The following is a 14274-nucleotide window of genomic DNA, read 5'->3' on the forward strand; positions in this document are numbered from 1 at the left end:
TCTACTCCACTCCTGCAAAGTAAAAAAAAAAAAAAAATGAGACTACAGCTACAGTAATCTAAAGTGTTAATTATAATTCTGGAATATAGTGATCCATATCCATACTTTAAATACCAGTGTTTATGTGTTTTTAAATTTTTAATTTGTTTTCAGGCAACTACTCTGAGAGTGAGGAAATTAGAAGAAAATATTGAAGCAGAAAGAGCAGCACATTTGGAATCAAAATTTAATTCTGAAATTATTCAGGTAAAATGTAAAAAAAATATATTTTTTGGTATGAGTTTTCTTAAGTTGTATTAATAACTGGGAAAAACAGCACTATGTTCAGAGAACTAAGATATGCACTTAGAATGAGTAACATGTTATTATGACATTCATTATTTATGGTAAGTATGTAGTTGAAGATACAATACATTAGTGAAGAAGTTGGCACAGTACAGCCTACAGGCCAAGTCTTATCCACTGTCTGTTCTTGTGAAGTTTTGTCTTGTTTATGGCTGTTTTTGTGCTACAGTGGTAGAGTAGAGTAGTGACAGAGACCCCATCTTTACAGAAAAATTTGCTGATTGGAGTTGTTCTTTTTATCAACAGCCACGGAATGAATTTCTTTTTGAAGACATTTAAAAAATGTTATTTATTGAGCACATATCACCTATTATATTAAGAGCTGAAAGGTATAAAGGTGAATATGTTCTTTTTGGAACTTACATTCCATTGTCAGAGATACTATATATCTATATACATATATATGGACATATAGATACATAGATATATGACATACTAAAATACTATGGGAGCATAAGAAAGAAAAGGATTAAATCTGGGAGAGGAATTTATAAATGGAGGCATCCTACGGAAAGTATCCTTTTTTTTTAGGTCTTAGAGAATGGGAATGAATTTCTAAGAGAAGTAGGGTACATTATTTTAACTAGGGGTTGACAACCTACTGCCCATGGACCAAGTCTGACCTGCAGCCTGTTTTTGTAAATGAAGTTTTATTGGATGATAGCCAGGCCCATTTGTTTATGTATTGTCTGTGGTTACTTGTCAAGACAGGGATCCTATGGCCCACAAAACCTAAAATATTTACTCTTTGACTCTTTACAGAAAAAGTTTGCTGACCAATGTTCTAAACAAAGAGAACTGCATGGGTAAAGCCACTAAATAAGAGTATACTTGTTTTTTGGGGGGGTTGGGTGGGGGAGATACTGTACAGTGTTGTGTTGTAGATCTCAGAGAAAAGTTTGGAGATAATGTTGGAAAGGTGTGATGAAGACTAATTATGAAAGTCCTTTTTCATGCTAAGAAACGTAGACTTATTTTGAAAGCAATGGAAAGGCATTGCAGCTTTTGGAACAGATATCAAATACAGGTTTAAGAAAAATAACTCTGGTAACATTGGTGAATCAAGTGAAGGGAGAGAAGATAGGAGGCTGGATGAGGAGATGATGAACACCTGAATCAAGGCAGTAACTGTGGAAGTGGAAAGAAGAGGTATGGTAGTCAGAGTAATGACCCCTCAAAGATGTCCATGTTCATCCCAATCCTCAGAATCTGCAAATATGTAACCTTACATGGCAGATAGGACTTTGCAGATGTGATTAATTTGAGAATCTTGAGATAGGAGATTGTTCTGGTTTATCTAGTTGGGCCCAGTGTAATCACATGGGTCTTTATAAGAGGGATCCTACCAGAGGATAAAAGTCAGAGCCAGAGGTGTGACGACAGAAGTAGAGGTCAGAGTAATGCCACCATGAGCCAAGGGATGTGGGTGGCTTCTGGAAGCTGGAAAAGGCAAGACAAGGATTCCTCCCTTGAGTCTCTAGAAGGAATGCAGCCCGGCTGACATTTTAGCTCTAGAAGACCCATTTCAGACTTACGACCTCCAAAACTATAAGATAATCAATTTATGTTACTTTAAGCCACATAATTTATGATAGCAGCAATAGGAAGCCAAAACGGGACAAATTGAAAATGCACTGGAGAATCTATAACTGTAGATAACTAATTTGCAGTGTGGATGGAGGGAAAGAGCAATAGGTTCGTACTATGTGTGAAAATGGATGAGTGTAGTCGACTGTCAAATTTTGAAGTGTCAAGAGAGAAGTTTTGGACATGTTGAATTTGAGATGCAGTTAGAGGTTCATAACGCTCTTTTTTATGTCACCTTTTGAGAAAATGGTCACACAAAGTCATCTGAATGATGTGAGTTTTACTTTTGTTACTCTGCTTTGTGTGAACAGTTCCCTTCTCTCTGTTCTCTCAAGCACCTGGTGCTGGCTTACCTTGCGTAAACCAGTGTCAGGAAAGTTAAGGAAATTACCTAGGAGGATATTTGTTGGGTCTGCTGCTTTTTTGAATTTAATATTTTGTGGACAATTATGACTTTTTGCTTAAATGTTTTATCTGCATGTCTAGTATGAAGCATTTCTTCTACCCTCCTTCTGTTTTCTTTTTAAAATTTTAGCACACTATTTTATTTTTTAAAATTTTTTGTTATTTTGAGCTTGTAGTACAATTTTATGCATTTCTTGCTATTCTTATATCTTTTAAAAATTTTATTTTAATAGATTTAGGGGGTAGAAATGGTTTTTTTTTTGTTACGTGGATGAATTGTATAATGGAGAAGTCTAGGCTTTTAGTGGACCTATCATCTGAATAGTGTACATTGTCAGTGATAGATAATCTTTCCTCCTGCGCCCACCTCCTACCCTCCCCCTTCCAAGTCTCCAGTGTCCATTATGTCACTCTGTATGACCATGCATATCCACTGCTGAGCTCTCACTTATAAGTGAGAACATGCAGTGTTTGGTTTTTTGTTCCTGGGTTATTTCACTTAGGATAATGGCCTCCAGTTCTGTCCATGTTGCTGCAAAGGACATTATTTCATCCTTTGCATGGTTGAGTAGTACTCTGTGTTGTGTGTGTTGTGTGTGTATGTGCATATATACCACATTTTCTTTATCCACTCATGAATTGATGGGTACTTAGGTTGATTACACATCTTTGTGATTGTGAATTCTGCTGCAATAAATATACAAGCTCAGGTGTCTTTTTTTAAAAAAATGAATTCTTTTCCTTTGGGTAGATCCCCAGTAGTGGAATTGTTGGATTGAATGGTAGATCTACTTTTAGAATAACTTTTGGTTATTTGAGAAATCTCCATACTGTTCATAGAGGTTGTACTAATTTACATTTCTACCAGCAGTGTGTAAGCATTCCCTTTTCACTGCATCCTATTTTTAACTTAATTTTCTGAAGAGGTAAACCATCCACACAATTTAAAAATTAGAGCAATATTAAAAGATTGAGAGTTCCTGCTTTCATTCCTATCTCTCCCATCTCTCACCCCCTTGCCTGCTTATTTTTATTCTTTCCACTTATTTACCCAAAATTTAGCATACTATATACATTGATCTGGACCTTGCTATTTTCAATATGTATTAGCAATATATTGTTCTTTAACACTACCTAGAGAACTTTCTTTTTAAAAGTTGTTTTGTAGTCTTTTTACGGCTACATACCATTCTTTTGTGGGAATGCTCTTTGTTTATTTGTTTATTCATTCTACTGTTGATGGACACAGGGAATCTAGTTTTTAAATGTCTTATTATGGAGAATTTCAAGTATATACAAGAGCAGAATAGTAAAATGAACACCCCATGTACCCATCACCTAGCTCAACACTTACATCAGGCCAATGCTGTTTATCTACTACCTCCTTGTATTTCCCCACCTCCAGATTATTTTGAAGCAAATCCCAGATATCAAATCACTACAATTGTAAATATTTTAGTCAAATATTAAATACGATTGTTTGATAATCAAAACTTCACTTTTTTACAGTAAGAAACTTCCAGGAGTAAAAAAAAATCTGTTCTTACATTTGTAAAGATATTCATGTAATAATGTTTTTCATAAGAGTGGAAGAATACTTCCCTTTTGTTTCAAAAACCATTTAATTTATCATATTTTATAAAAGAAAGTAAATGGATTAGTAGATCAAAATTAGAAATTTTGAAAATTTAAGTTGAGTTGTATCTATCTATCTATTTTACTTTGATGGGATAGGTTATATGAGCCTATTTTTTTTCATAACCCAGTTTACTCTTCTCTTGATTCTTCACTCTTCCTCCCTTCTGTTAAACATGTTGAGAAAGATAATAAAGTTTCTTTTGTTTATTTCCCGTTTTAAACCAAAGCAGAAAGAAAGAAGTGTTTGGATGAATGATTATCTGCTGTTGATAAAGTATTCTACTCAATGTAAGATTGACGTTAGCATTTCTTAGCTTGATTTAATTACTTCTCTGTCATCTGGTAGTTACGGATTCGAGACCTTGAAGGAGCTTTGCAAGTAGAAAAGGCCAGTCAAGCAGAAGCTGTTGCTGATTTGGAAATGATCAAGAATGAATTCAAAGAAGTTGAGAGTGCATATGAGCGAGAAAAGCATAATGCACAAGAGAGCTTTGCAAAACTAAATTTGTAAGTATTTTACTGTAAAATTCTCTAAATTAACATAAAGATTTTATGAAAGCTATATAAGTATGACTGTATACTATGTATTTTAGATATTGCTTCTATTAATGTCAGTGATAGATTGGGGGTAAAGGACTTAATGAAACATAACTATACTTGCCTGTGTAGGTAAACAATGGAAATGCTCTTTTGGATTTTGAAGTATTTTAAGTAGTCCCAGAAATGCAGTTATACACTAGAAAGTAACTATATTAATGTATTTTGCATTATTATATTTATTGATGTAATGCAGTGTTTTTAAAAACCACATAAAATGGTCTGTGTGGAGATGGTTAATGTTGAGATTTTCTCAAACTATGGAAATAATAGTAGTAGCAGTAACACTACTACTAGTGGCTATGATGCATTGTGGCTCACCACATGTACCTAGCATTGCATAGTTTCATTTAATTTGTCTAACACTCTATGAGGTAGTTACTTTTTTTATCACTGTTTTACAGATGTGGAAATTGAAGCTTAGCGAGGGTAAGGGCACACAGCTCATAAGTGGCAGAGTCAGAATCTGACTCCTACTGATCTTAACCTTTTCAATTCAAAAGCCTTTCATCTTGAAAAGTCTATTAAATGCTTTAAGAAGTTTATAATTCTTTAATATGTACTTAAAAATAAGTCAATAGTAGATATTTTAAACCATTTTCTCCCAGAGGGTAAAATTCATACTACCATTGATATGTGACATGATTATAGGTTGGTATGTTAGAGTTATGTATTTATTTTTAATCTTAGTTTCTATTAATGACAAGAAGATAATGACTTTCCACTTACAGTGGCAATATAAAGATTCCTTTAAAAATACTTTCTTTATACTATGGCACTGGTTCTTGGGAAAAAAAAAACTTTATTTATTATAAGGAATGAGTTAAACTAAAGAAAAGTATTACTTAAATGGTAGTAATTGTGGATGTGGCAAAAATCATGAAGGATTGCACTGGAAAGAGTGAAATTTTAAAATATTTAATATTCTTTTAATATTGTAGATGCTTTTCTTAGTAATATTTTATACACACACACACACACACACACACATATATTTTTTTGAGACAGAGTCTGGCTCTGTTGCCTTGGCTAGAGTGCAGTGGCATCATCATAGCTCACTGCAACCTCAAACTCCTGGGCTCAAGCAATTCTCCTGCCTCAGCCTCCCAAGTAGATGGGGCTATAGGCACATGCTACCACAGCCCACTAATTATTTTTGGTTTTTGTAGAGGTGGGATCTTGCTATATTGCCCAGGTTGTTCTTGAACTCCTGGCCTCAAGTGATCCTCTTACCTTGGCCTCCCAAAGTGCTGGGGTTGCAGGTGGAAGCCACTGCACGTGGCCTCTCTTTCCATTTTAGAGACTCAAGTAGTTCATTTCTGGGAAATTCTCTTATATTATTGCTTTGTTGATTTCCTCCTTTCCATTTTCTTCACCTGTTTTTCCTGGAACTTCTATTATTTATATGTTGGGACTTCTGGATTGATTTTCTGATTTTCTTATTTTTTCTCTACTTTGATCCATTTTTATTGGTTAGTTCTACTTTCTGGGAGATTTACATAACTGTAGAATCTAATCCTTCTATACATGTTTATTCTAAACTTAAGCTACTCTACTTTCGAATATTCTTGATCCAAAGGAGAAAATACAAAAGAGTTAGTACTAGAATTGTCTGTGTTCCACTCTAGAGAAAGTAGTGTTGACTGTGCAGAGTAATCGTGTGCCATTCAAAAATTAGCTCTTTATTTGATTATAACTTGAATGTAGTGTGAATTCGTTTATACTTAGTCATCCCACGTCTTGCATTATAGCTTAAAAATTAGAGGAAATGGGTCTACTACATTTATCAGGAAGATCTCAGATTAAAAATAGTGACAACACTTTAATTTGAAATAAAATTATTCATTTGGTAGGTTATCTACAGTAAATTTTAAGCTAAAATACTTCTAAGCTTTCATCATATGACTATGCAGAATTTAAACACAGTTTAATTACTAGCATGTGCAAGATTTTTAAATTTTATTTATTTATTTTTGAGACAAGGTTTCACTCTGTAGCCCATACTATATTGCAGTAGTGCAAATGTAGCTAACTGCAGCCTTGAACTCCTGGGTTCAAGCAATCCTCCTGCATCAGCCTTCTGAGAAGCTAGGACTACAGGCACACACCATTGCACCCAGCTATTTTTTTTTTTGTATAGACGGGCGTCTTGTTATGTTGGTTAGGCTGGTCTCCAATTCCTGGCCTCAAGTGATCCTCCCACATTGGCCTCCCAAAATGCTGGATTATAGGTGTGAGCCACTGTGCCTAGCCCCAGATAATTGTTTTGTTTTTTTGTGGAGAGACAGGGTTTCACTGTGCTCAGGCTGGCCTCAAAACTCCTGACCTCAAACAATCTTTCCACCTCGGCTTCCCGAAGTGCTGGGATTACAGATGTGAGCCACTGTACCCGACCCTGAGCAAGATTTAAATGGAGAGACAAATCCTTCGAAATGAAATTCTTGTGTCATCAGAGTGAATGTGAATGATTTTTTTATTATTCTTCCTTTAGGATTTTCCATGCCACCATACCAGTTCTCATTGCATGGACACAGAGAAATAAAATATTTGCTCCATTTCTAACAGCTTGATAGGACAGTTTTCTTAACCTTGAGATAGTTTCTGAGCTAATTGAACTGTGGTAGATGGGTTTTGTTCATCAAAAATAATGGTAAGACCAAATCAACAGTAGCTAAATCTATTTTGCTTATAACCTCAGGCATAGTACAAATACCTGCTGTCAGAGGGGAACTAGTATTCTTTTGAAGTCTTTCTTTTAAGAATATGCAATCCTTTTTATTTGAAAAAAGGAAAGGTAGCCTTTAAAAAGCCTTTTGGCATGAAAACATGATATATAGTACATCTGCCACTTGTGTTAAAGGTGTGTAATAACAGCTGATAAAAGCATATTTGAATAACCTGCTCTGACACTTTAACTTTTCAGATTAGAAAGAGAGTATTTCTGTAAAACCAAGAAACTAAATGAAGAGATTGAAGACCAGAAGAAAGTAATTACAGACCTTTCAAAGAGACTCCAGTATAATGAAAAAAGTTGCAGTGAATTACAGGAAGAACTTGTAATGGTAAGGATAAAAAAGAAAACCCTATGGCATTTACTTTATTGGGTCATATTTGATGTGTATCAGTTTTTCTTCTCTCACTGTGCACTATACCATGAGATAATAGTATGAAAGTAATTTTAGTGACATTGATATAAACTTTCAAAACTGAAATGCTGATTACATCAAGGATACACATAATAGAACCTCTATGATTTGGAATAATTGAGGAAACTAACTGAATTAGTAAACACATTGAATTATAGACTGTTTTAAAATGTATTCAGGGGTTTTTCTTTTTCTTTTTTGTTAAGTGCACGAAACAGTATTACTTAGGTTGAAGGGGTTTATAATTAATAGATCTGATAATTTCAAAGACTTCCTTTTGTAATTGTTTTGTACCTGATCACTCTGTCTCTATTCCCGTGTTCTCTTGCTTTCACACTTTCACCAAATTTATCTTTCTAAAATATTGATCTGTTCTTGTCAACTTCTCTTTATTCAGAAACCATCAATGTCTTCCTATTGAATAATGTCCAGCTTCTTGTCATGTAATTTAAGGTCCTTTTCCTTTTAGCTTCATGTTAACTTTTCCAGCCTCTTCTTTTGCCTTTGCCCTTTATCTTGCTTCAGCCACATTCAAGTGCTCTTGGCTTTCTGAACACGTATTTTCATATTTTCTTGCTTTTGTTCAGGTTATTCACTTGCTGAACCCACATTGACTAAAATGCTGCTTCACATCTTTTCCATTAACAAATTCCTATACATCTTGTAACGCCTAGCTCTAATATCTTGCAATCTGTGAAGATTTTCATGATTTCATCTTCTCTACTCTCCTGTTGTCTCTGGCATATTAGACATTGTACTCAGTAGTTTAGAAAGTAATCCAGAGTTATAACTAAGAATGCAATGGTTAAGAATGTACCAATATAGGTTGCATGAATTCTAATTCTGGCCATCTAGCACAATATTGACTAGATATAAAATAAAATGAAGCAAGCTTAACTGACCACAGAGCATTTAGTTGCTTTGTGATTAAAAAAAATTACTTGGTACCAACAGATCTTTTTCTAAAACTTTTACAATTTGATGGATGGTCTAAAATAAGGCAGTTGGCAGCTTTTACCAGCAGCCTTTGTTTGCTTGTTTGGACTCTTAGCATTCATTCTATTAAACACAGTCTTTGTTTGCTTGTTTGGACTCTTAGCATTCATTCTATTAAACACTGTTTTGATAGTGGTGCGGAATATTATAGACTGGTAGTTTCTTCAAAGCTTGATCGATTGCTAAAAGCTGCTGCAGATCTGTGAATAATAGTTTCTTGTAGAAGAACTAATGGGATGTTCAAAAAACTTATTCAGGATGCAGCCTAAGTGAGGTACAGTTTTTGTGGCTCAAACTATTAATTAATATGTTCCTCTCTATTCTTCTTTCTTTTTTTTTTTTTGAGACAGAGTCTCACTCTGTCGCCTGGACTAGATTGCCGTGGCATCAGCCTAGCTCACTGCAACCTCAAACTCCTGGGCTCAAGAGATCCTCTTGCCTCAGCCTCCTGAAGAGCTGGGACTACAAGCGCATGCCACCATGCCTGGCTAATTTTTTCTATTTTCAGTAGAGACAAAGTCTTGCTCTTGCTGAGGCTGGTCTTGAGCTCCTGACCTCAAGCGATCCTCCCGCCTCAGCCTCCCAGAGTGCTAGGATTACAGGTGTGAGCCACCGCACCTGGCCCCTCTCTATTTTTTCATCTCTCTTAAACTCCTAGCTTTTTGTCTTATTTCCTTCCATCTTTCTGTTTTCTCTTTCATCTCTTTTTTTCTTCCCTATTAGCTTTCTCTTTTAATTTTTTTCTCTTTTATGGGTGTTAGAACTGTTGTTCTCTATTTCTTTACCTGACCATAACATGAAATTTAAAAATTATTTAATGAAAATTACTTTAGATAGTAAGTACAGTGTTTTCTTTTTATAAAAAATTATTCTTTCACTTTTCCTAAATACATTTTTCTTGTTCATATTCCTTTGTTGACTTTTTTCAATAGATTAATAGCCTTTGGAGGGAAAAAGTTTTTAAAAGTTCCTCTTTAAAGATATTTTTACCAAATTAAAATTTTAAACCATAAAAATGGGGTTTTTCTAGTTCTGTATCTTCAAAGTCTGGTTATTATTTGTGCTTTGATTTCATGATTATTGTTGACTGAGGAGAAAATGACTTATGAGGAAGCTTTTACCTTTTGCTTTGGAAATGAAATTGTTTTAATGACATTCCATGACTCTACATACTCTAGTGTGTCTTTCCACAGTTATATTTCTTCTGAGCATAATGGTTGCAATATTTTATAGGCTATAGACAGGAATCATAAATTGCCTACTGGTAATTTTTCTCTCTCTTTGAGGTAACAACTTGTTTTCTAGTTTAGGTCATGTACATGGCCATTATTCAAGTCTTGGTCTTTATTTTCTCTGTTGCATTGGAAGAGAAAGTTAAAGCCACTTTCCTCTATAGGTTTACTAGTGAGATCAAGGTGTTATTAATAAGATACAAAGACTTCACGAAATTTTGAGATTTAAAAATAACACTTGTATAACTCTATATAGCATAGCCTTTCAGAACTAGAAGGGGCTTTAGAGATCATCTAGCGTAGAATACACAAAGTGTTGATAAACCAGTTGGAAAGTGATAGCTGCCCTGTTTTGAAAGATATAATATAAATATAGAACATAATTTTGGAAAACTGGATATGTTAAGTCTTTTGTGGGTATTTAACAAATATAAACCCAGCTGACTCTAATTGTACTCGATTTATTTATTTTTAATTGACATGTAATAATTGTACATATTTATAGAGTACATTGTGTGATGCTTCCATATATATAATGTATAGTGATCAGATCGGGATAATTAACATACCTATCATCTCAAACATTTATGATTTCTTTGTGTTCTAAATGTACTTTTATATTAATGAAATTCCTCCTATTCAATGTATAGATTTAAAATATATTAATAAATGAGTGGTATATAATTATTTTTAACATTTAATTTCAGCATCAGACATCTAAGAATTTAAGAAAATTAGTTTCATGTTCATATGAAGATGTGAATACGGAACATAAAATTTGACAGAATTTGACTTTAAAAAGTTTTGATTAAAATTGAGCTATTAATTTTAAAGCCTATGAGTTTAATAGTGATTTAATTAACTACTAAGTAAAACTGAATTTCTAGTTTAAGCTGCTTAGTGATCATGCTTATTAAAGTCCATCAGAGGCTCAGTAGATCCAGTTGGGTCTCTTAGACATTACTGTGGGTAATACCTCCTTCTCTTGAAGCAGGGGAGCTTTCATTTTCAAGTTGGTATTATTAGGACTTGCTTTGTGCTTTCTTCAATGAAATTTTCTTAAGTCTATCATTTTTTAAGATTTGTTTTCCTGCCACTCAGTAATATTTAGTTACAGCTTTAGGAGAGACCATATATTGAAAAGGGAATTCTAGTTCTCATGAGGTTTTGCTCAAAGAATGTTTTATTCTCTAAAGAACTTGTGATTGAAAATGGTCACGTGTATATTTTTTTCCAGTGCTTTTGGGGTTTAACCAATTATATTATAATAATGATTACTAGCATTAGATAGGATTTTGGAAAGTGCTTTGTTATGCTTTGTGGTAAAGATAATATTTCTTGATAATATTTTTGCTTCAAATGATCTATTAGGTTTACTTTAGAAGAAGGACATGTTTTTGATTTTGTAGGAGACATTTAAAACTATGGACTAAGAATGATTCTATTCTGAATTTTTACTAAAAAATTGTTGATTCCTGTTTTTCACCTAGAATAGGAGTAATATTTATATGTGAGCATTGTTTTTGCTAATATAAACATCACTTTATGTTTTCTCTTAGTGGTCCTCAAAATTTAATACTATGAAATAGTATTCATTGAGTGTGTCTTTATGTATTTAAATATTCACTATGTGGGACTGGCTTTCTAAATTTATGGTATGGGCATAAAGCATTTTAATTAAGTTTTTTGAAATTTATTCCTATATAAGTTAGTAAATTTTGAAAATTGAAACCTCATTTTGACCTGGGAAAAAATAAAATGATTTTGTGTGTGTGTGAGAGAGAGAAAGAGAGAGAGGGGTGATAATATGTAAAGACTATGTTCAGATTGGAAGGTAGCATCTACTAAAAAATAAATTATTATTAAAGCTAAATAAGGGAGGGTAGCATTTCATTATGTGAGATAAGCAAGTGGGATCATAGAATACTGACATCCATGGAATAAGAATGGGCAAGCAAAATGGTAGCGAACTAAGAGATACTAGCTATCACTACTATGATCAAGGAAAAGCTGCAGATGGTGATGATAATGAAAGCTAACCATACCAAATTCAGTTCAGTTCATACAAATGCACTGAGTGTGTAATGGCAACTAGGTGCAAAATATGATGAAAAGGTGAGCTGTGGGAGCAAAAGTATGTGATGTGGACTACAGATTCTGATGCTTTCTTGTTTTTACTTAGATTTCTTCATAACAGCTTAACATATATTTAAGTAAAAATGTTAAAAAAAAGCTTACTTGAATTAAAAAATGTTCAGAAAGTATAAACATTATGTATTACTACTTCAAAAGTTTAACCTAATTTTAAAATGCTAATTTCATTAAAAAACCTTATTGACTAAGTAAAGGTATTTATTTTATATGAATTTGGTTTTTCCTACTATTTTTAACCTCATTAAAAGTGTCCTTAATTGCTTTTATTGTTATTTCTGGCTTGAGTCAACTTCTTCCGTTGCAGATCAGCAATGCTCATGTGCCAACTTTTAGATATATTAATAAATATTTGCATATCCTTTTTATATGTTTAAGGGCTTGCATTAGAAATTTTTACTTACATGCTTTTTTATTTGTGATAATCATGCTGAATAAGCAAAAAAGTCAGGGATGAGTTTTTGCAGGCTCAAATAAAGATAAGATGATTATGAAATAAACAAAAAAGAATGACTTGTTAGATTAATCCAGATATGCATTCAATTTAGCAGTGTGAGAGATGCAGTATACCAAGGTGGAAATAAAGGCAGTTCTTTGTCATCTCATTGTTCTTTTGGTTAAACATATTTTATAACCAACACTGGTCGGGTGTGGGCTCACGCCTGTAATCCTAGCACTCTAGGAGGCCAAGGCGGGAGGATCGCTCAAGGTCAGGAGTTCGAGACCAGCCTGACCCCGTCTCTACTAAAAAGTAGAAAGAAATTAGCTGGGTAACTAAACATATATAGAAAAAATTAGGAGGGCATGGGGACACATGCCTATAGTCCCAGCTACTCAGGAGGCTGAGGAGGATGGATTGCTTGAGCCCAGGAGTTCAAGGCAGCCTGGGCAACATAGCAAGACCCTGTCTCCAAAAAAAAAAAAAAACAAAATCCTCAAATCCATAGCCTAATATTCTATTAATACCTTAAGAAATTAGAAAAAGAAGAGCAAACTAAACCCAAAACAATTAGGAGATAGGAAACAATAAAGGCTAAAGAGGAAATTTAAGAAATAGAGAATAAAAAATAGAGGAAGTCAATGAGCCAATAGAGGAAGTCAACCAAAAATTGATTCTTTGAAAAGATAACTAAATTGACAATAGACTGATCAAGAAAAAAAGAGAGGAGATTCATATTATTGAAACCATGCATGAAAGAGGGAACATAATTACTGACCATATAGAAATAAAAATTATTATAAGAGAATACTGTGAAGAACTGTATGCCAACAAATTAGATAATTTAAATGAAACGGATAGGTTTCTAGAGAGACAAAAGCTACCAAAACTGGTTAAGAAGAAATAGAAAATCAAGTAAAGGGATTAAATTAGTAATCAAAAAACCTCCCACAAAGAAAAGCCTAGGCCTGGATAGCTTCACTAGCAGGTCATCTTATACTAAATGTTCAAGAAGAATAACACCAATGCTTCACAAATTCTTTCAAAGAACAGAAGAGGAGATAACATTTCTCATCCCATTCTATGATGAAGTATCATTACCTCAATACTAAATCCAGACAAAGACACTATAAGAAAAAAACTACAGACCAGTATTGCTTTTGAATATAGATGCCAAAATTCTCGACACTGTACCAACAAACTGAATCCAGTAAGATATAAAAAAGGTTTTACAAATGATCAAATGGGATTTATCTCAGGAACGTAAGACTGGTTTAACATCTGAAAATCAAAATAACGTAATACACCTTGTTAATAAAGTAAATGACAAAAACCAGATGATCATCTCAATAGACACAGAAAAATATTTTATAAAATCCAGCATCATTTTATGATAAAAGTGCTCAACAGACTAGGAATAGAACTTCCTCCTCAACCTAATAAAAAGTGTCAATGAAAAACCTACAGCTAACATGACAGTTAATGGTGAAAGACAGAATGGTTTCTCCTTAAGGTCAGGAAAAAGACAAGTATGTATGCTATTACCATGTCTATTCCACAGTATACTGGAGGTTCTAGCCAAGGCAAGTAGGCAAGAAAAGGAAATATTAGGTCATTAAGCATGAAATGTCTGATTTCAAATTCATAGTTTAGTTTATTGTATCTCAAACAAGAAGCAGTACAATTAATCAAAGTATGTGCCTAAACTATTGACACAGTTTTGCCATCTTACTAGTAA

General features: G+C 33.6%; 1 protein-coding gene across 2 annotated transcripts in view; it reads left to right on the forward strand.

The window, feature by feature from the left end:
* CCDC171 (coiled-coil domain containing 171) overlaps positions 1-14274 on the forward strand; it is a 303473-nt gene that overhangs the window by 53386 nt on the left and 235813 nt on the right. For both annotated transcript variants that reach the window (XM_069474218.1, XM_069474217.1), the window contains 3 exons: positions 154-246; positions 4322-4482; positions 7496-7634. In XM_069474218.1, the coding sequence (XP_069330319.1) occupies positions 154-246; positions 4322-4482; positions 7496-7634 (393 nt within the window). The remainder of the gene's footprint in view (positions 1-153; positions 247-4321; positions 4483-7495; positions 7635-14274) is intronic.

Source organism: Eulemur rufifrons, chromosome 7 (assembly GCF_041146395.1).
Source record: "Eulemur rufifrons isolate Redbay chromosome 7, OSU_ERuf_1, whole genome shotgun sequence".
NCBI lineage: Eukaryota > Metazoa > Chordata > Mammalia > Primates > Lemuridae > Eulemur > Eulemur rufifrons.